At 37.1% G+C, this 20,953-nt stretch overlaps 1 protein-coding gene across 2 annotated transcripts in view; it reads right to left on the bottom strand.

Moving 5' to 3' along the window:
• LRP6 (LDL receptor related protein 6) overlaps nt 1-20,953 on the bottom strand; it is a 178,410-nt gene that overhangs the window by 6,531 nt on the left and 150,926 nt on the right. For both annotated transcript variants that reach the window (XM_057701078.1, XM_057701077.1), the window contains 7 exons: nt 19,996-20,205; nt 17,651-17,776; nt 13,075-13,311; nt 12,291-12,401; nt 5,547-5,777; nt 4,128-4,264; nt 3,379-3,476 (listed from right to left, as the gene is read on the bottom strand). In XM_057701078.1, coding sequence (XP_057557061.1) covers nt 3,379-3,476; nt 4,128-4,264; nt 5,547-5,777; nt 12,291-12,401; nt 13,075-13,311; nt 17,651-17,776; nt 19,996-20,205 — 1,150 coding nt within the window. The remainder of the gene's footprint in view (nt 1-3,378; nt 3,477-4,127; nt 4,265-5,546; nt 5,778-12,290; nt 12,402-13,074; nt 13,312-17,650; nt 17,777-19,995; nt 20,206-20,953) is intronic.

Here is a 20,953-nt window from a genome sequence, read left to right as displayed (position 1 = left end):
ATAGTAAAGCTGGCCTTATTTCATATTTATCTCAATCAAGATTTACTTACATGCTTTCTCATCAAACAAAATGACTGCAAGAGTGGGGCAAGAGCAAGTGCAAAACTGAAGTAACAATGCATAAAACACCTGGCGATACAGAGTGCCAGGTAACACCTCAGGATACAAGCCATCTGAGGCAAGCCCTCAGTGGTAGCAGAAGAAATGTCTGCAAAAGACCACAAGTTACATGACCTGCCAAGCAGGTTCTCAAGCATTTTTACTACCAGTATTGACATGATGTCATAGTATTTTTTAGGTCTTATCTTTCTGTTCAATCAGCTGGCAAGCCTTGGCGAAATTTCTTGGCTCAACATTTAAAAGGTCCAACTTCCATTTTCATGGGACAAAAAAAATAGAGCAGAGAAAGAAGGAAATAGAATTTAACAAAATTCTTTAAAGTTCCACAAACTTTAAGTTAGACAAATCTCAACAATGATAAAAATTCTCACTCTGAAGAAATAAACTGACTTAATTTGAGATGTGGGAAATGGTTAAATTAAAATTTTTAAAAAATATTTATTTTATTTATTTAGTTAGTTGCACCAGGTCTTAGTTGAGGCAGGTGGGCTCCTTAGTTGCAGCTCATTGGCTCCTTAGTTGTGGCATGCGAACTCTTAGTTGCAGGATGCATGTGGGATCTAGTTCCCTGACCAGGGATCAAACCCGGACCCCCTGCATCAGGGGCATGGAGTCTTAACCACTGTGCCACCAGGGAAGTCCCAAATAATTGTTTTTGATGCAATTATGTTTGCATCAAACAGTGTTTTATTCAATTTCAAGAAACTATTATTTTTTAAAAGTAAAATTTTAGGCCTTTCCTTTTGTTTTTTCAATTTTCAGGTTTCCTCCTTTCTACTTTGGTTTTTTAGAACAAACCCGTAGTAGGAAAAGCAACATTTACAATAAAACATAAAAACAATCAGTTCAGAGCCAAGCCTATCTTATCCATAAACTGAAATGAGAATTCTGAATGAGACACTATGAACTGTTTCCACTTGATTTCTACACATCTATAAAGTTATATATCAGGGCAATCTATCTGGAATGCTAGGAAACACCTTGTCTCGAAGATAACAGGCCCTTGAGGGAAGCCAATAAACACTGGGCACTAAGTGTTTGAAGAAAGAATGTAGTTTCTGACTTTCTGCTGGCCTCTCGAATAAGACGAAAGAGTGAGGATGACACACTAGGACTTAACTTGTTCACTACGCTCTACAGACTCACGAATCAGCACAAAGGCCTAATCCCCCCTTTTCTGGCTTACAAACACATTTCAGTTACTTTAGTGAGTAATGATTTATTCCATGCAACAAGATGAGAAACTGTTCATTCTGGACTGTAATAATATATGTAAGCAAGAGCTGAACTTAAGCTTCTCTCAACTTTTCTCAAATTCTGTACCCTTAATACCCCTGCTGTTTTAGAGTTCTCATAACTCTGCAGACTTTAATCTTATCCCAATATTCCACTGGAGACTTATCAATCAAACCTAACCTCAACAGTAACCTATTTTGAAATCAAGTCATTTTGGGGGTAACTCTTCCTTACAATACTGTCATAGCCTGGGGGCTCTACCTTAATACTCTAAAAGCCAGCATTTCTGGCTCTCTTTAAAAAATGTATAGTGCCCTGAAGATCTGAATAGACATTTTTCCAAAGAGGAAATGCAGATGGCCAACAGGCACATGAAAAGATGCCTGACATTGCTATCATAAGCAAAATACAAATCAAACCACAATGAGGTATCATGACTTCACACCTGTCAGAATGTCTATTATCAAAAAAAAAAACACCAAAAAACAAAAAACAAATAACAAATGTTGGCCAGATGTGGAGAAAAGGGAACCCCTGTATACTGTTAGTGGGAATGCAAACTGATGAAGCCACTGTGGAAAACAGTATAGAGGTTTCTCAAAAAACTAAAACAGAACTATCATATGACCCAGCAATTCCACTCCTTGGTAATATATCTGAAAAAATGAAAATACTAATTTGAAAAGATATGTGCACCCCAATGTTCCTAGCAGCATTATCTATAATCGCCAAGATATGTGTTTCTTTTTTTTTAATCTCTTTTTTTAGCTCTTTATTGGAATATAATTGCTTTACACTCTTGTACCAGTTTTTGAGGTACACCAAAGTGAATCAGCTGTATTTATACATATATCCCCATATCTCCTACCTCCCCACCCTCCCTGTCCTGACCCTCTAAGGCATCACCCATCATCGAGTTGATCTCCCTTTGTTATACAGCAACTTTCCACTAGCTCTCTATTTTACAGTTGGTAGTATATGTATGTCTATGCTACTCTCTCACTTTGTCCCAGCTTCCCCTTCACCCCCTCCCCCAACCCCGTGTCCTCCAGTCCATTCTCTGCATCTGCATCTTTATTCTTGCTCTGTCACTGGGTTCATCAGTACCATTTTTTTAGGCTTCATATATGAGTTAGCACACGGTACTTGTTTTTCTCTTTCTGGTTTACTTAGCTCTGTATGACAGTCTCTAGGTCTATCCACCTCATTACATATAGCTCCATTTCATTCCTTTTTATGGCTAACTAATATTCCATTATATATATCTGCCACATCCATATAATTGCCAAGATATGGAAGCAACCTAAGTGCCCATCAAGAGACGAATGGATAAAGAAGTGTGTATGCGTGTATATATGTATATATGTGTACATATACGCGCACACACACACCTACACATATATACAACGGAACACTATTCAGCCATCAAAAGAATGAAAATTTGCCATTTGCAATAACATGGATGGACTTGGAGGCTAAGTGAAATAAGTCAGACAGAGAAAGACAAATACTGTATGATATCAATTATATGTGGAATCTAAAAAATACAAAAAACTAGTGAATATAACAAAAAAGAAGCAGGTCCACAGATATAGAGAACAAACCAGTGGTTACTACTGGGTAGAGGAAGTAGGGAGGGGCAATATAGGGGCAGAGGAATAACAGGTACAAACTATTAGGTATAAAATAGGCTACAAGGATATATTGAACAACACATGGATATGGATGTAGTCAATATTTTATAATAACTATAAATGGAGTATAACCCCTAAAATTGTGAATCACTATATTGTACACCTGTAACTTATATAATATTGTACATCAACTATATTTCAATTTAAAAAAGTATAATGCCCTGAAAGAAAAGGATTTTTGGTAGGGGAAATATCAGCATTACCAAAACAAGATGCCTGTTCTCTCTTGGTGACCATCACCTACTCATTCAGGGCTACAGCAAACTTACAACTAGAATACTTCTTTTAATAAATACTTCAACCTATACTGGAGGAGGATGTGTACTACCTGTAGGACCTATGAGTGGAAGGACTGTTTGAAGAATAACCAAATTCCATAGTGTAATGTGATCGTTCTGTGGCCGGTGATGGTGGAGGATTTAAAATCTAAAAGGAAAAATAATCAAATTATTGAAAGAAGAATATTCCAGACAGAGACTATTAGTCTTTTTTCAACTTCTTTTCTTTCACCTCTATTCATATTCCCTTTCATTATACTAGTAGCACAATCCTTCTTTTTCAAAGAATTGACCTAAAATAGTACTTTAGGACTAGCTCTCCACCCTGCAAGACACAATTTCGTTATGACTAAACAGCACAAGGTGATGAGAAGGAAATCTATAATTTACAAGTTACTGGTTTAAGTGTAGCACAATGAGTTCTGATTTTTTTAAATTATAAATGTTTAGAGAAAAATTACTGACTTAGGAAAAATACCACATGTGCTTCTTCTCTTGGGAGGTCACAGAATGAAGGTCCTTAGCCTCTGAGGAGGTACTATTCAATAGTTCTACTTTTACTTGGTATATGAAATTAACGTCCAGTGCTTTCAAATATGCTGGCTGCTATACAGTAAACTTAAAGATTTCTAAATGCTTACATGGTGGTGGTAAATCCTTTGAGCCTTATATGCCTAAATCCTATATTAAAAAACTTTGTATATTACCATCACTGAGTACGCACATTTAAATAAGTTAAAAATCTAAGATCCTATTTATCTTAGTATTCAAAGTGAACAAAGGAAAACAGACTGCTTACTGCAGGGAAGTAAGTGCCTTTGGTGCTTGAAGAACTACTTGACGATGCTCCTGTGACATGAGCTCGGTCATAAGGAGGTCCACTGCTTCCCCCCATGATACTGAGGGAGCTTATCATTGATTTACCTCGAGACATTCCTAAAATGAAGGAGGATAAATACTGAAGTTGAATAAGATCTATAAAAATGCATGAAATAATTTTATTCAGTACTAGAATTATAAATACCAAGAGTCAAATAGTTTGATTTTAAAACAATTTATGTCCTCTTTTTCCAATAATATTGAAAACACAATGGAAAAGGGAAACAAATGTTCTCTAGAAGTAGACACTTCCCTTGAGAGCTGGCCTAGAAGAAAGCCAAGAAGAGCTCCCAGCCCTCCCTCCTCCCTAGAATGGAAGCAGAGCTCTTCAAAATGAGAAGTTTTCAACCTCTTAGAGGATCTGAGAAAGAAAGAACTGTGGAGAGTAGAGGTTGTGAAGCAGGGTAGACTTAAGTAATAGGACTACTTAAGTAAACCCATTTTTAAGGGCACAGATTCAATGTATGGAAGATTATTTCTTTCTACACTGGATGCAAGTGTTGTTGGAATCTCAACCACAATGCTAAAGAAGAAATTCTATGTCTTCCAAGTGACTTTTCAAATTCCACTAACAAAGTAGGAATGGCAACAAGGAATCACTAACAGTTTAAAAATCATACATTTCCTTAGAGTTAATATCTAGAATAAGTTCTTATTTTCACAGTGCTTTTGGCCTGGTATCTCTTTCTCCATATTCATTATAAGAAAGGCTTCTTTTCACTAAAGGTACCAAGTTGTATTGAAAAGAAAGCTGTACTTCCCTAGAGCAATATGGTCTTCCCCAAGTACAGAACATCTGGCAACTCGGCTACTGCTTGAACAAACCCTACTTCCACTGTCATCACCTAAATTAGGAGAAAACATAAGACAATATATCCCTCCCTGCTATCACTCAGGTATTTCTAAATCTTTGCTGAAAAGGAATCTTCATCCAATTTTGACCTCCCTTAATTCCTGGGCTCAGTAGTACTGAGGTCTCTTGGTAGTGAACCTAAAGAATTATGGTTTATGACTCTTTTCACCAAATGACCAGCTGATTCCCTTTCAGTAGAGCACATCCAGAAACACAGTACATGCACTAAATGTATTATATATAAATGCTTATATGTACATGTATTTGCTTTATATCCTTTGGTAATTTCTACCAAACCATACCTAAGGTCTTCTGTGTAAAGAGAAGGTGCTAAAAGTAAAAGAGAACCTTTGTTCTTGTAATTGTTTATATCCAAAGTAGTCTATGTTGAAACAGACTGCAGGCAGTATTCTGCTTCCATAATGGAAATGTGGCAATCTCACTAGGACCCAAGACTTGATTCTCAATGGGTTAGTCTCAGCTCACCTGGAAGAGATCCTGACAAAGAACTTGGGTGTGGCACATAACCAAGGGGCACAGAAGCTGGTCCATGAACTACATAGTCATTAGTCATGGTTTCCCCATCGCCCTTCATACGTGGACACAACATCCTCTGGCAGATAAAGTATATAGTTCCAGACACAAAAATGGTAACAATTACTCCAATAACTGAACCAACTGTATTGGTGGCCTGTGGTGCTGGCTCCTCAGTTGGATCTAAAATGGGAATGCAGTACAGTTATATAATGGAAAAACAACTGTAGGTTCAAAATAGTAATCAAAAAGAGGGTTTGCAAGCAGAATGTGAGGCTAATGAAGACAACTCATGAACATTTTTCTCTTTTATGAATACATACACACCATGCTCCATGGATATACAGATAAATGTCACTGTTAGGAATCAAAATGAATTATCCTTAAGGGAAAACAGACATAGAATGATACATTGGGGAAGTAAAATTGTAAATCAATGACAAAAATGTTCAGTGAATTATAGATTTAAACACCATTAAGAAGTTTAAAAATGCATATACAGATAAAACCTATCCTACTTCATTCAGTATGTCATAAAAATCAATAAGATTATTTTGCAATTTCAGAGAAACTTCTAGGGTCAGAAAGGATGGACCTAGAAAAGTCATCAAATGCTTTACCTGGAATGGTAAAGAAGCCAAAATCAGCTGTGAGTTTGATTTTAGGTCTGAAAACTGACATTTAGGCCTGGTGAAGAGAATTAGAAGCTACAGATGAGCATTAGCTCTGCCTTAAGGGTGGGTCTAGTTGCCTAAGGGCAAGGAACATAAGGTCTCTGATACTTGAGTACCTGAGGACTCAGAAAGAAAAGCCTGAGCATGAGATGCCCATGGCATCCACCTTCATGGGATCCCTGAGCTATGAGGCTTTAAAAGCAGAGGGAACCAATTTTAGAGGTAGAGGGAAATAGTAAAAGGGCTCATCAAATTCAGAGCATCACTCTTCTATTTAGAAGGAAAAACCTTCCACTCTTAATGGTCAGACAATATTTCACAACTGCATATCCTTTAAAAACCTTCCTTCTGCTTCATCTTGCCTCAAAAGCTCCCATCCACATAGCTAAACTCACCCTATGATTAAATCCAAGAAATGAGAGGAAACGACATCACTAAGTTACATAATTTGTAGGAGTTGCCAGTCACCTATTATCACCTATGGACTCTGAGGCACAGACTCTCCTTAGTTCTCGTGAGCAACAGCCCGTCTTTCTCATTCTTTTTCAGAGCTTTGTCATTCCTTTCTAATGCCAACCTTCAAGAAAGAATAGTGTACATTCACTATCTCCAATTTTTAGTCTCTGGGTCACATCTTAACTCTTGAAATTAGACTTCTGTCCTAAATGCCACAATGAAACGAGTCTGGCAAAGGTCAAAGTTCTCCTATTTGCCACAGTCAACAAACTCTTCTTCTCACTGACATTTCTATACATTCAATACTGCTGGCTTCTGTTTTCTTCTTTAAAACGTTTGATCCTTCCAAGATACCACTCTCTTTTAGTTTTGCCATCTCTGGTTATCTGTCCTGTTTCCCCTTGTTGGCTTCATTCTTTTCTGTCTGCCCCAAGTGCAGGTGCTTCCCAGAGTTCTGTCTACCACCTGCTATTTTCCTTCTCTGCTCACTCTTCCTACCTAGGAGATTACATCTACTGCCTCAGCTATAATTATCATTAATAAACTGAAAAGCCCATCTCTCTCTCCTCTCTCTCTCTCGGTACAGACCCATATAGTTAACTTTCTGAATAGCTTCAATGAGATACCCAATGGGCAACTTTAATGCAACATAATCCAAACTGAACTCAGTCACCCTCATTTGTCAATGTTTCCTAGATTCCAGAGGTAAAGTAGATCATAAATAAATGATGGCACTTGTTTCAAATATTAAAGTTATTTAAATTAAATTTAAAAAACTAAACTAATTAAAAACCTACATCAGGTAAACATGACATCCGCAGTCAAGATACAAAACGACACTTCGGTTTTAGTTTCTGTCATATATTCTAGTTTATGACTCCAGTCACTTAATGAGGTAACCTGTGAGTCAACCTAGACTTACTAACTCTAAGTGGTTAACAAACCCTTTTTATTCTATTTCTGAAATACCTTTGAAATCTATCCCCGCTCTCCTTTCCACCACCACTGCTCCACTTGATTTAGACCTCCATTATCTTCTGCTGGAACTATAATAACCTCTGAGGCATTTTAAAATTATAGGCTGCAAGTCATTAGATGATAAAAACAATTTAGTGGGTTGAAACCAGCATTTTGAAACAGAAAAACTCACAATGCGTTCCACACAATATGGGTAAATACTGTTGTATGACACTTTCGTTTCTTTACATGTGTACCCACATCTTTGTATTCCTCCTGATGTGGTCAAAAAATCTGAAAGCAGGGGCTTCCTAGGTGGCGCAGTGGTTAAGAATCCACCTGCCAATGCAGGGGACATGGGTTCGATCCCTGCTCCAGGAAGATCCCACATGCCACGGAGCAACTAAGCCCATGCGCCACAACTATTGCGCCTGTGCTTCAGAGCCCATGAGCCACAACTATTGAGCCCATGTGCCACAACTACTGAAGCTCATGCACTAAGAGCCTGTGCTCCACAACAGGAGAAGCCATGGCAATGAGGAACCCACGTACCACAGCGAAGAGTAGCCCCCACTCCCTGCAACAAGAGAAAGCCCACGGGCAGCAATTAAGACCCAACACAGAGGTGACAGGCGGAGTAGGAGGACGTGCGCTCACTCCCTCTTGCAAGAGCACCAGAATTACAACTAACTGCTGAACAACCATTCATAGAAAGACACTGGAACTCACCAAAAAAGACACCCCACATCCAGAGACAAAGGAGAAACTGCAATGAGATGGTAGGAGGGGTGCAATCGTGTTAAAATCAAATCCCATAAATGCTGGCTGGGTGACTCACAAGCTGGAGAACAGTTATGCTGCAGAAGTCCACTCACTAAAGTGAGGATTCTGAGCCCCCACGTCAGGCTTCCCAACCTGGGAGTCCAGCAACGGGAAGAGGAATCCCCAGAGAATCAGACTTTGAAAGCCAGTGGGATTTGATTGCAGGACCTCCACAAGAATGGGGGAAACAGAGACTCCACTCTTGGAGGGCACACAAAAAAGTGTCCTCACCAGGACCCAGGGGGGAAGGAGCAGTGACCCCACAGGAGACTGAACCAGACCTACCTGCTGGTGTTGGAGAGTTGCCTGCAGAGGTGGGGGGCAGCTGTGGCTCACCGAGGAGGCAGGGGCACTGGCAGCAGGGGTTTTGGGAAGTGCTTATTGGTGTGAGCCCTCCCAGAGTCCGCCATTAGCCCCACCAAAGAGCCTGTAAGCTCCAGTGCTAGGTAGCCTCAGGCCAAACAGCCAACAAGGTGGGAACACAGCCCTACCCACTGGCAGACAAGTAGATTAAAGTCTTACTGAGCTCCGCCCATCCAGCCCTACCCACCATCAGTCCCTCCCATCAGGAAGCACCCATGAGCCTCCTAGACAGCTTCCTCCACAAGAGGGCAGACAGCAGTATCAAGCAGTATCAGCAGTATTTTGTCTTGTGGAACTGAAAACCACAGCCACAGAAGGATGGAGAAAATGAAAAGGCAGAGGACTTTGTACCAGATGAAGGGACAGGATAAAACCCCAGAAAAACAACTAAATGAAGAGGAGATAGGCATTCTTCCAGAAAAAGAAATCAGAATAATGATGGTGAAGATGATCCAGGACTTCGAAAAAAGACTGGATGCAAAGATTGAAAAGTTTACCAAAGACCTAGAAGACTTAAAGAACAAACAAACAGAGATATGCAACACAATAACTGAAATGAAAAATACACTAGAAGGAACCAACAGCAGATTAACTGAGGCAGAAGGGCGAATAAGTGACCTGGAAGACAGAATGGTGATCATCACTGATGAGGAAAAGAATAAAGGAAAAAGAATGAAAAGAACTGAAGACAGCCCTAAGAGACCTCTGGGACAACATTAAACACACCAACATTCACATTATAGGGGTCCCAGAAGGAGAAGAGAGAGAGAAAGGACCCGAGAAAATACTGGAAGAGATTATAGTTGAAAACTTCCCTAACATGGGAAAGGAAATAGCTACCCAAGTCCAGAAAGCGCAGAGAGTCCCAGGCAGGATAAACCCAAGGAGAAACACGCCAAGACAGATAGTAGTCAAACTGACAAAAATTAAAGACAGAGAAAAGTTATTAAAAGCAACAAAGGAAAAACAACAAATAACACACAAGGGAACTCCCATAAGGTTAACAGCTGATTCCTCAGCAGAAACTCTGCAAGCCAGAAGGCAGTGGCATGATATATTTCAAGGGATGAAAGGGAAGAACCTACGGCCAAGAATACTCTCCCCAGCAAGGATCTCATTCAGATTTGATGGAGAAATCAAAAGCTTTACAGGCAAGCAACAGCCAAGAGAATTCAGCACCACCAAACCAGCCCTACAACAAATGCTAAAGGGACTTCTCTAAGCAGGAAACACAAGAGAAGAAAAGGACCTACAAAAACAAAAACAAAACAATTAAGAAAATGGTACTAGGAACATACATATCAATAATTACCTTGAATGTAAATGGACTAAATGCACCAACCAAAAGACACAGACTGGCTGAATGGATACAAAAACAAGATCCATATATATGCTGTCTACAAGAGACCCACTTCAGACCTAGGGACACATACAGACGGAAAGTGAGGGGATGGAAAAAGATATTCCATGCAAATGGAAATCCAAAGAAAGCTGGAGTAGCAATACTCATATCAGATAAAATAGACTTTAAAATAACAAATGTTACAAGAGACAAGAAAGGACATTACATAAAGATCAAGGGATCCATCCAAGAAGAGGAGATAACAATTATAAATATATTTGCACCCTATATAGGAGCACCTCAGTACATAAGGCAAATGCTAACAACTATGAAAGAGGAAATGCAAGGCAGAAATAAAGACACAGATGTAGAGAACAAACATATGGACACCAAGTGGGGAAAGTGGGGAGGGTTGGGGGGGAATGAGCTGGGAGACTGGGATACCAAATTGTACACTCTAAATATATGCTCTTTATTGTCTGTTAACTGTATCTCAATGAAAGTTCTTCAAAAAAAAAAAAAAAAAAAAAAAACCCAACACAGCAAATAAATAAATAAATTTATTTATTTAAAAAGAAATCTGAAAGCAACAAATCTAACAAATTTCCCTCCCTATAACCTTATCACCTCCAATCCATCTGCTTTACAGCTTTCACAATTAGGTAGCCATGCCAGTCCTTCACTTAAGTTTTTCAATGGCTTTCCATTATTCTGGAATAGTGTCTAGACTCCTTAGAGGAAAAGCAAAATCCTTCATGATTTCACCTTTACATATGCTATCTCCTGCTGACACCCCTCAAGACAGCAGCCTGTATTTTGGCAGTCCAATTTACAAGTAATTTCTCAAAGCAGTCTGTTTCACTCTGGTTTTGAATAGGACAGGATTGTCCCTCTGCCTGGAATGCAAACTCTCCACCTATCCGCATAAGTAACACTATTCACTGATCAACACCCACCAACCTTATGCCCCATTTTCCTAAGATATTTTCCTTGATGAACTCCATCTTAATTGCTAAAGATCTGACCACTCTTTTCTTTGTGCTACTCCTTGTATATAGATCTCTATTATAGCACATTTAATAACACTTATCACACTCCTTTATCAATAGTACCTACTATGAGCCAAGCTGTATGTTTTATATACATTAAATCATTTAATTTTCTCACAACCACCACACTAATATGATCTTCATTTTAAGGATGGAGAAACTGAGGTTTAACAAGAGCAAATAATTTGCTGGTAAGAGGTGAAGTTAGAATTCAAATCCATCTCTGCCTGGCTTTAAAATCCCTATTCTTACTACTACCTCCAACCATAGATGACTTTGAGAAATTTGGTACAGGTACCATGCATCCTCAGCACACAGCAGATATTCAGCACATGTCTGCTGAATAAATGAATAGTTTTCAAAAATCTTAGTGAGTCTCCTATTTGAATTTTGTAAAAATACCACCTTAAAGTCTTTGTTAAGTTTAAAGAGCTTTAAAATAAGTTCTGTCTAAACTCCATGAAACCAGGGTTGTGTTGAATTCCATTCAGAACTGTTTGTCAATCTGGGATATATTTTATGCTAGGACATTAGTCAATAGTTATGAACCTTGAAGAAATACAGGCTATTTAGCCTAAGGTCTCTAGGCCTAGGGGTGTATGGTGGCTCAAGTATCCTCAGGCTACATTTTAAGGAAGCTCTTAAAGTCATTGAGAAATTGGTAGAAAATTATCCAGAAAAAAATGGGAGATTTTAAACATGGACTAATGTTTAGAAACTCTTAAGTTGAGAGCACTGATTGATTTCCACATATCTAAACTGAGAATTTCCTAACTTCAGTTTTGGCAAAACAATATTCTTTTCTGATGTTCTACTAAATGTTTCTGTGAAGATTTTTGTACATAAGAAAACTACTGTCTTTAAGACATTATTAAATATAAAATGTAAAAAATCCCTGGTATAAATAACTAACTTACTATTAATAACTTGTTTCTTAAGGAAATATTGGTTGCAAGTAGATCTCACACATAAAGGAAAAGTACTTCAAAAATTCTCCCTTAAGAATAATAAACAAGGTTTTAGTCATACTTACAACAATCCAGTTCATCTGATTTGTCACTGCAATCCAAATTATGATCACATTTCTTGTGTTTCCCAATGCACTGACCATTGGCACATCGGAATTGATCAATTAAACAAAGCACTGAGAAAAAAAATGCAAATAGTTTCCTTATTTTTGCTATTATGTAAAGCCAAACTCTGGCAAAAGTCAAAAAGTACTTTCTGGGTGTAAATGAAAAACAAATTAGACTTTTAGAGAAAACTTACAAAGTATTCTCTGGGGGTTTCGGCCAGTAGAGAGAAAAGAGAAGAGAAAGGAATCCAGTAGGAAATTTCCTACTTTGTCCTTTATGCTAAATTTCATCTTTCACTAATAATTCTGTTAAGAATTAAAGAATTCTACATGCATTCCTGGACACTAAAGATTTCTAGAGAATTTGTTTTTTTGTTTTTGTTGTGGTTATTTTTTTACTGTGTTAAAGCTTAGTGGATGAAAAAAGAAAATATGAAATTATTTTACACTGTAATAAATAAATCCACTACCTGAGAGCTCACTGGAAACAAGAACTATTTTTACATACTGAAGATCTAATGTTTTGGCCTCATTTCTCAATTTGCAAAGCTTATTAATGTGTATAAACCTTACGCATGTTAAATGAATTAAAACAATTTAGAACATGCTACTATGTTTAGAAATAATAGTCAAATACACTTAAAAAACCCCAAATCTACCAGTGAATGAGCCAAAGCAATACTCTGAATTTCAAACAACTTAATTGAAGGACTCCATAACCAGGCCTAGGAATTCCAGATACCTTCACAGTTCTTCTCATCTGACTTATCCTGGCAGTTGGCATCTCCATTGCATCTCAGGGCACCATCAATACACTGCCCGCTGGCGCACTGGAACTGGGACTCTGAGCACACTGGGCAATTGAGCTCATCACTGTGGTCTTCACATTCAGTAAACCCATCGCACCGCCACGCCACAGGGATGCAGTCAATTTCTCCCGTGAAACAAGTAAACTGCTGAGGAGAACATGTTGGGGGTTCTTCAAATGAACAAGGGGGAAGGGAGTGACAAAAACACAATCATAGTCACACAGAGAGAACAATTTATAATAGATAAAATCTGTAAATTATCTCACTGAATCAGAGAAGAAATACAATTTTTATACTACTTCATTTAGATGCACTAACTTGCAAAACTGTAAGGCAGCTTTCTCATATAATTCAAGTAGGATTACTATATTTGCAATCTGTTATAATCTCACACATAACCTAGGAATCACCACTATAATCATCAACCTCCAAATATTTTAAAGTTAGCTTACAATTCATAACTTCTCTAGCCCTGAGGTTCTCAAATGATGGTCTACACATCCCTGGGGGTTCCTGACCTGCGACCTTTTTCAGGGAATCGACAAAAACTGTTTTATAATAATGCTAACATGTCACTTGCCTTTCTCAATACACTTGCACTGGTGCCACAAAAGGAATGGTGGGTAAAAGTCTTGGCACCTTAACAGACTCAAGGCAACAGCACCAAATTGAATTAGTAGTCACTGTATTCTACATAGTCACATAAACAAGCTGGGGGAGGGGGAAGCCAGTTTCATTTAAGAATGTTTCTGATCAATCAGTAAAAATATTAATTACATTAAAGTCAATTCTTTGACTACATGTCTCCTCAATACTGTCTGACAAAACGGGAAGCATGTATAAAGCTCGTGTTGCATACCTCAGCATGATGGTTTCTTAAGGGAAAGCATCCTGAGCTATAAACACAATCCAGAATGGGATACCCTTTTGATTTGAAGGAACAACTGACAAACTGTCAATATTTGCACTTGGGTATCTGGCAGGAAGTTTTAAAAAATGAACCAGTGTTTTCAAGGAAAGCAAAAGCAAATCATGACACTGCACTTCTGTGGCAAATTATAACACTGGAACTTTCAATCAGAAATTACAGTTCTGGAAGACCTGTATCCAAAACTGTAAACTTGACAGATTCCTAGTATTTAAATATTTTTATGAGATTGGTGGTAATATTAATGTTATATTTTTGATATTGCACAATGAAATGCATCAAAAGCTGAAGATCTGGGAATTTCTGAATGGAATTCTAATATTTCCAAGTGACCAAGGTGTAAGGTTACAAAACAGTGCATAGGTAAAATACGCATTCAGAGCACAAAACAGATTAATGGATTTCAATATAAGAGACTATGAAAAGTGAACTGGTATGGTTTCAAATTCCACATTACAACTAAACCTATAGAAAACTACCACTTGTCAAGATTTGGTGTAGAATTCAAGGTAAATGCACATAATTATTTGAAAAGTTTATTATTATAGTCCTCCATTTTCCTCATATCTGTATGAGGCCAAATATCTTCATATATTTCAACAAAAGTACATACTACAACAGACTGAATGCAAAAGCAGACGTGAGAATCTAGCCCAACACTGAAGAGATTTACAAAAAATGTAAGAACGATGCTGTATTTCTCACTAAAATTACTTTGCTTTAGAAAACAGTTTTCTTAACAGTTTTAACTTGAGAACATGTAATGGTTTATTATTATTATTTTTAACAAATATTTTTTAAAGTTCTTGGTTTCAAATCCTACTACAGTAAATATAGATAAATATAACTTATGTAAACAAAAGCTCTCAATAATTTTTTAAAACGTAAAAATATGCTGAGACCAGTTTGAGAACTGTCATTCAATCCCAATTTCTTTGTTTTGCAAATGAAGAAATTGAGGTTCAGAGAGGCTAAGTGATCACCAAGGTCAAAGAGCTTCCTATGAACAAGAGATGATTTATAAAAAGATGATCAGAAGGGAAGTCTCCTTACTTTTAGCCCATTGCCTTTACCACTGTGTCACAGGCCTACTGACTCCTTTTAAAAACTTGTCTGTTAGTAAATTCTCTAGAGAACACAAGTTTATTATCTGACTATGGATCAGAAAACCTTTTATCCTTAAAATAGGGACTAATGGATAGAGAACAGAGATTACAAACGAACATTTTACATGGGGAATTAGAGGGATTTTTTGGAGGAAATTTGAGCCTATTGTGTATACAGCACTATAACAGATCATATGGAAAATAAAAATAGATAAAATATGGTCCATGTCCTTAAAGAGCTTTTAATGTGGTTGGGGCTAGGAACAGATTAATGAATATAAAACAAATGATTTACATAACTCTGAGCTGCGTGGTGGTAACAAGTGCTACAATTCAGAAAACGGGAGAACAGTAACAGCTAGTGAAGGTTTCAAAGATCATAAGGAGACTCAACAGCTGCACCTTGAAAATGAGTAAGATTGGGGACAGGCAGTCAGGAAGAAAAATATATCCCTGAAATACCACAAATAAATCCACAAAAGCAAAACAAAACAGAACACGCCACAGTGATGTCAAGCTCCAAACAGCCACACAAAAATAGTGAGCAGATTGGGTAGAAATACAAAATGAGATGGGTAGGTAAGACAGGCTCAAATGAAAACACATCTTGAAGGTCAAGCAGAGGAATTTAGATTTTGTATTTCATTTACTTCCACTGTAAAATCAATGTTAAGTCACAAGAAAAATCTGGTATATAAACATACACTGCAGTTTCACTCTTTATAACAAAAACTGAAAACAATTAAAATGTCCCTCAACACAAGAATAATAAATTGTGGCTTATTTATACAAAGAAACACACTATGTAGCAATAAAAAGAAAAAAATGACACACACTCCACTGTAAGGATGAATCTCAAAAACATTACATTAAGCAAGAGAATCCAGACACAGAGTACATACATCATGATTCCTTATATAAAGTTCAAAAACAGGCAAAGCTAAACTATGGGGATGAAAATCATAATAGTGGTTACTTCTAGAAGAGAACCGGCTGCTAGGACACAGGGAACTTTCTTAATGACAGCACTGTACGTCTTGATTTGGGTGTTGGTAACACCACTGTACACATGTTAAAACACACTGACTATGCATACATTAAAAACAATCACTAAATGCAAAGGAAAAAAAAAACACTTGTCTTTTAAATAGACATTTTCTAAATGGAAGGTGATATCTTTGATTCAGTTTTACCTACATTATCATTACATAAAGGCATATCTTTTTAGGATATGCCTTATTAGAGCAATAATCTAGCACCATGACATGGAAACACTTGCTTTTTTAAAAAAAATTATGGTAAAATATATGTAACAAGTTTACCATTTTAACCATTTTTAAATGAACAGTTCAGTGGCATTAAATATATTCACGTTGTTATGTTTGGGGAGAGATACTTCAAGTACCAGAGTTTAACTTTTACTATGCACATATCTGATCTCCCCAACTAAACTGTATGCCCTGTGTCAAAGATCTTCAAATCTCCTGCAGTCCAAACAGAGTGCCTCATAGCTGCTACTCAATACATGTTATTTATTTTTTAAAAAAACTTAAAGGAAAGTTAGAAGAATAAAATACTCTTATATTACCATCTTATCAATTTTTATATTTTGAGTATAAGCCCTTTCAATCTTTGTTCACAGATATATGTTTTTTGCATAATTCTCATCATAGTTGAAAACAGCATTTTAGTATTTTTTTCGCATTTGATCCAAATTTTAGTTACATTTTTACATCAGCTTATGACCATAATGTTTAATAGCTATATAAACTCAGTTATTTTACCAATTTTCGTATCATTAGAAATTGTTTTTGAATTTCTGCCACTGTAGAGAACAGTCTTTTTCCTTCAGCTGAATTAACTTAGAATTATCCCCAAGAGGAGAGTTTCTGAATTAAGAAATATTATAATGGCATCTGAAGCTTCCATACTATGCTTTAACAAAGGAATATACCAATTTGTTATGGTCCCACAAGTGACTAAACCAATTTCACTACATTATTAATACCTAGTTTTATCTTTAAAAAAATTTTTTTTGCCTAGGTAAGTATGAGAAACAACAGGGAACTGCTGATAGAATTGAACAGGAGTATTCTTTTCATTGGCTACATTCCCAACAATGACACTTAGGATTCAGTGGATAGAGATTATAGGAAGTAGAATTAATTCACCTTGTTACCATTTGGGGTGGGAAAAGCTACTTTTTTATTAGGAAAAACACTCATTAGCAGTTACAAGTTCCCGCCTATAAGGGCACTTCAGCCTTAGTCCCAGGGTTAGGTTACACCTATCACCTGTCATGATGAATTCACTCTTAGAGTAATCCAAAAGCCTAGAATAGTGCAGATGAATGAAATTTAAGTGACCAATCAAATTAGGGTAAAGCAATTTCACTGTCAAATCAAAGAATGCTAAACGAAGTTTTGGAATGTGACTGGCATTTAGACTTGCACAAGAAAATAATAACATATTTACCTCCACATAACAGCTCATCTTGAAGCAGAACCAAGTGCATGGGACAAGAGCACCTTGTAGTACCATCTCCCTTTACAAGACAAATATGTGAACAGCCACCATTATCCTGAGCACAAGGGTGCTGTCCTGCAAAGAGAAGGGAAGAAAGAGGGGAGGGGAGAGGTGGGGAGGGGAGGGGAGAGGTGGGGTGGGGAGGGGAGAGGTGGGGAGGGGAGGGGAGGAGAGGGGAGAGGAAGGAGAGAGAGAAAGGAAGGAGAAAGGAAAGAAAAAGAACAAAGAAAAGGAAGGGAGAGAAGGAGGAAGAAGGAAGAACAGCTCAGCCAAAATCAATTACTTATGAGTTACCAAGAAAACCAAATGTAAAATCCCTTTGAACTTTATTTCCACACAATATAATTCCTCACCCCATCCCTACACAATCTACGAGAAAATGAGGACAATTTAAAACCCAAAATACTTATATCTAACCACTGTCTTTACATATTTATACATAAAATATTTTAAAGTATTTAAAGTAAGGTAATGGTACAGCTCATGTTAATTTTTGTGAATAAGAAAAGCTAATTATTTAAACTAAAAAAATTGCTAAGGAGAATGCTGAAATCTGGATATTATTCTCTTTAAAATATAAAAATTCTCCTCAAGATCTTTAACTCAGAAATTCTTTCTGAGAGAGATGATGATTTTACTCAGAAAGTATACTCTAATGAGGAACCACTGAAAACTTGAGTTGTTAGAAGAAAAAACAAGTTCACTGAATTCAACCACTGTGAGACAATCAAAATTACTTGCTTGGTCAGCTGCAAAAGAACTTGCAATGTTACACATGTTTAATTTCCTCATATTTGAGTTAAATAAATAACTGTGGGGCACATTTCAAAGTCCATCTCATAAGTTGTATTTAATGAAATCATTGCTTTGACTTTTCTACCTAGCTCATGTCAAAAGCAACTTGACAGCTGTCATCTCAGAATACCAAAATCTAATGTAGCCACCCATTTATCTGACTCTTTTCTCAGTAACACGTCAGTCCTGCTTCAGTGTGTGTTGATGAGATTGAGGGAGTCAGCTATGTACAAACGTACGAATGTGTGATAGGACACAGATGTCCCAAGGCAGACACCAGTCCTTGTATTGGAATGTACAACCTATACAGCAGTGTTTCTCAAACTTTTAATTCCATGACACTTTTGATAAACAACAATCTCATTTTCTTTAATGTTGCTAGAAATTTGGGGGGAAAAAAGTTTTTCTAAATATAAAACCGTATTTAAATGTTGAATTCTAAAAAGATATTCCCCCTGAAATTCTGAAAATCTCACTGAGATTTTTCTGCAATAAAATATTCATAATATCAACTGAATAAATAACTTAGCCCTTGTATCATCTCTACCTTATTTCTATTAAATATGCAGCATGAATTACATGTCATAACATAGAATGACAACGTTAACTTTCTAAATCTCAAATACCTCTAAACTTGACTTCTAAGTTCATGAACAGTGACAACACAATGAAGACTTGAACAAGCTACGGTGCTCTCATTTCTTTTCCCTCCTTTCATACTCCAATTTGTTTCTAAAACATTGTGCCAAGAAGTTAAGGAGTTTCAATACTTCTCTCATTAGTCCTCCATTTAACATTTGCATTCCTGATATAACTGTGTAAGACCTACAGTAGTGATTGCTAGGAGGGCACATCTGATGACAGACACATATTAACAAGAGTTAACAGTATTATATTAACACACATTAAGGAGGCTAAGATGACTAGCCATTTTCAAAAGTTTTCACTAAGATAAAAAAATAATTATGGCCACTTTTCTAAGCTGAGAATTAAAAAATTTATCCAAGAGGAGAAAAAAAAACAAGTACTTATTAAGCATCGTCCTCTCTAAATTTACACACTAGTTTTTAGTTTGTTTTGCTTTTGCTTAAGAATAGGTTTATTGCCATGATAACTATATTCCTCATTATATAAACGTAACTTGTGCTTTTGCTGAAACTAGGGGGGTGGACATGGAACAAAAGAAATATATGCTTCACACCAATATTCTTAAAAGGGCTGAAGGAGAGAAAGAGAAGACATGACAAGCAGAAATTTTTGAAAATGAGCAATACCATTCCTTTCCCCAACTCCTGTTTTATGGGGGAAAGGTATTTCACATGAAAAAGCTCCCAGGCGAACATAAGGCTTTAAAAACATGAAGAGTTAAAAAAAAAATGGCAAAACTAAAAGTGTATGAAAATCTTAAAGAGGTAAGAAGACACAAAACATCTTAATTTTATATAATTCCTCACTACAAACATGAATCTTGCGATTAGCAGTGCACCACCAACACTTACTATATTCCTGAAGATTCAGCTCCTTTACTGCATGAATGTCACTAAGCTGGGCAATTCGAGCCTGGACTTTGGTTCTACCCTCTCGACCTGTCATGTCAATTTTTTCAATCATCTGCTGCTGCTTATCAATCCAATATAGCCAGTTTTCAAACACAGTTAGTCCCACAGGCTGCAGAATGTTGGAGTCTTCTAACACTATCCGGTTGGCACCTTGGAAAGGAGAACATTCAACAGAAATGATGCATTTGGATCAAGTCATACATTCAACAGCTATTTAATGAAAACCAGTTACATTTTTAAAGTATTGAAAAGGAAAATATGATAAGCTCTCTACCAGAAAACTTAAAAATCGTTGTAAGAAGATATATACATACCAAAAAATAGATAAGACATTCAAGTGCAATCAAGAGTAAATAAGTGTCCAATACACAGTAAACACTAAGTTCTCAGAAATGTAGAAAAGAACTTGAGTCGTTTCCAAAATTTTTTTAAGCACAGTCCCTTTTTCAAATTAAATCTTATGAAAATCTCTAACATATATAACACAAAAAAACAGTGCTTCTCTGGATGAAGCAGTGGTGGTGGGCCGAGAGCTCTGTGTTCTTGGCCTCCCCCACATGCTGAGTATAACAAGGCATCTGTGAAGAACCCTCGCCCACCTGGCCACTCAGAACACAGGAAAAAGGACTCAAAGGTTGCCTGGTTCAAGTTTACCTCAAAATAAGACTTCTACAATACCCCAGACTCAGAGCCATCCAAACTCTGAAGATGCAGCCTATCCTGCTGCTGAACTATGAGAAAGTTCTTTTACACAGTGTGCTGAAATCTGTGCCCCACTCCCCACACCCACTGCTTCTCCCTCATTCAAAAAGAACAAATACATTCATTCCTTCTCTCTTCCTCCTAATCATCCTTCAAATATCCATAGAACTTTCCCCTGGTTCTTAAGTGTTCAATC

Source organism: Hippopotamus amphibius, chromosome 12 (assembly GCF_030028045.1).
Source record: "Hippopotamus amphibius kiboko isolate mHipAmp2 chromosome 12, mHipAmp2.hap2, whole genome shotgun sequence".
Classification (NCBI taxonomy): domain Eukaryota; kingdom Metazoa; phylum Chordata; class Mammalia; order Artiodactyla; family Hippopotamidae; genus Hippopotamus; species Hippopotamus amphibius.
The sequence above is the reverse complement of the archived record's forward strand: the minus strand, read 5'-3'. Positions and strand labels throughout refer to the sequence as shown.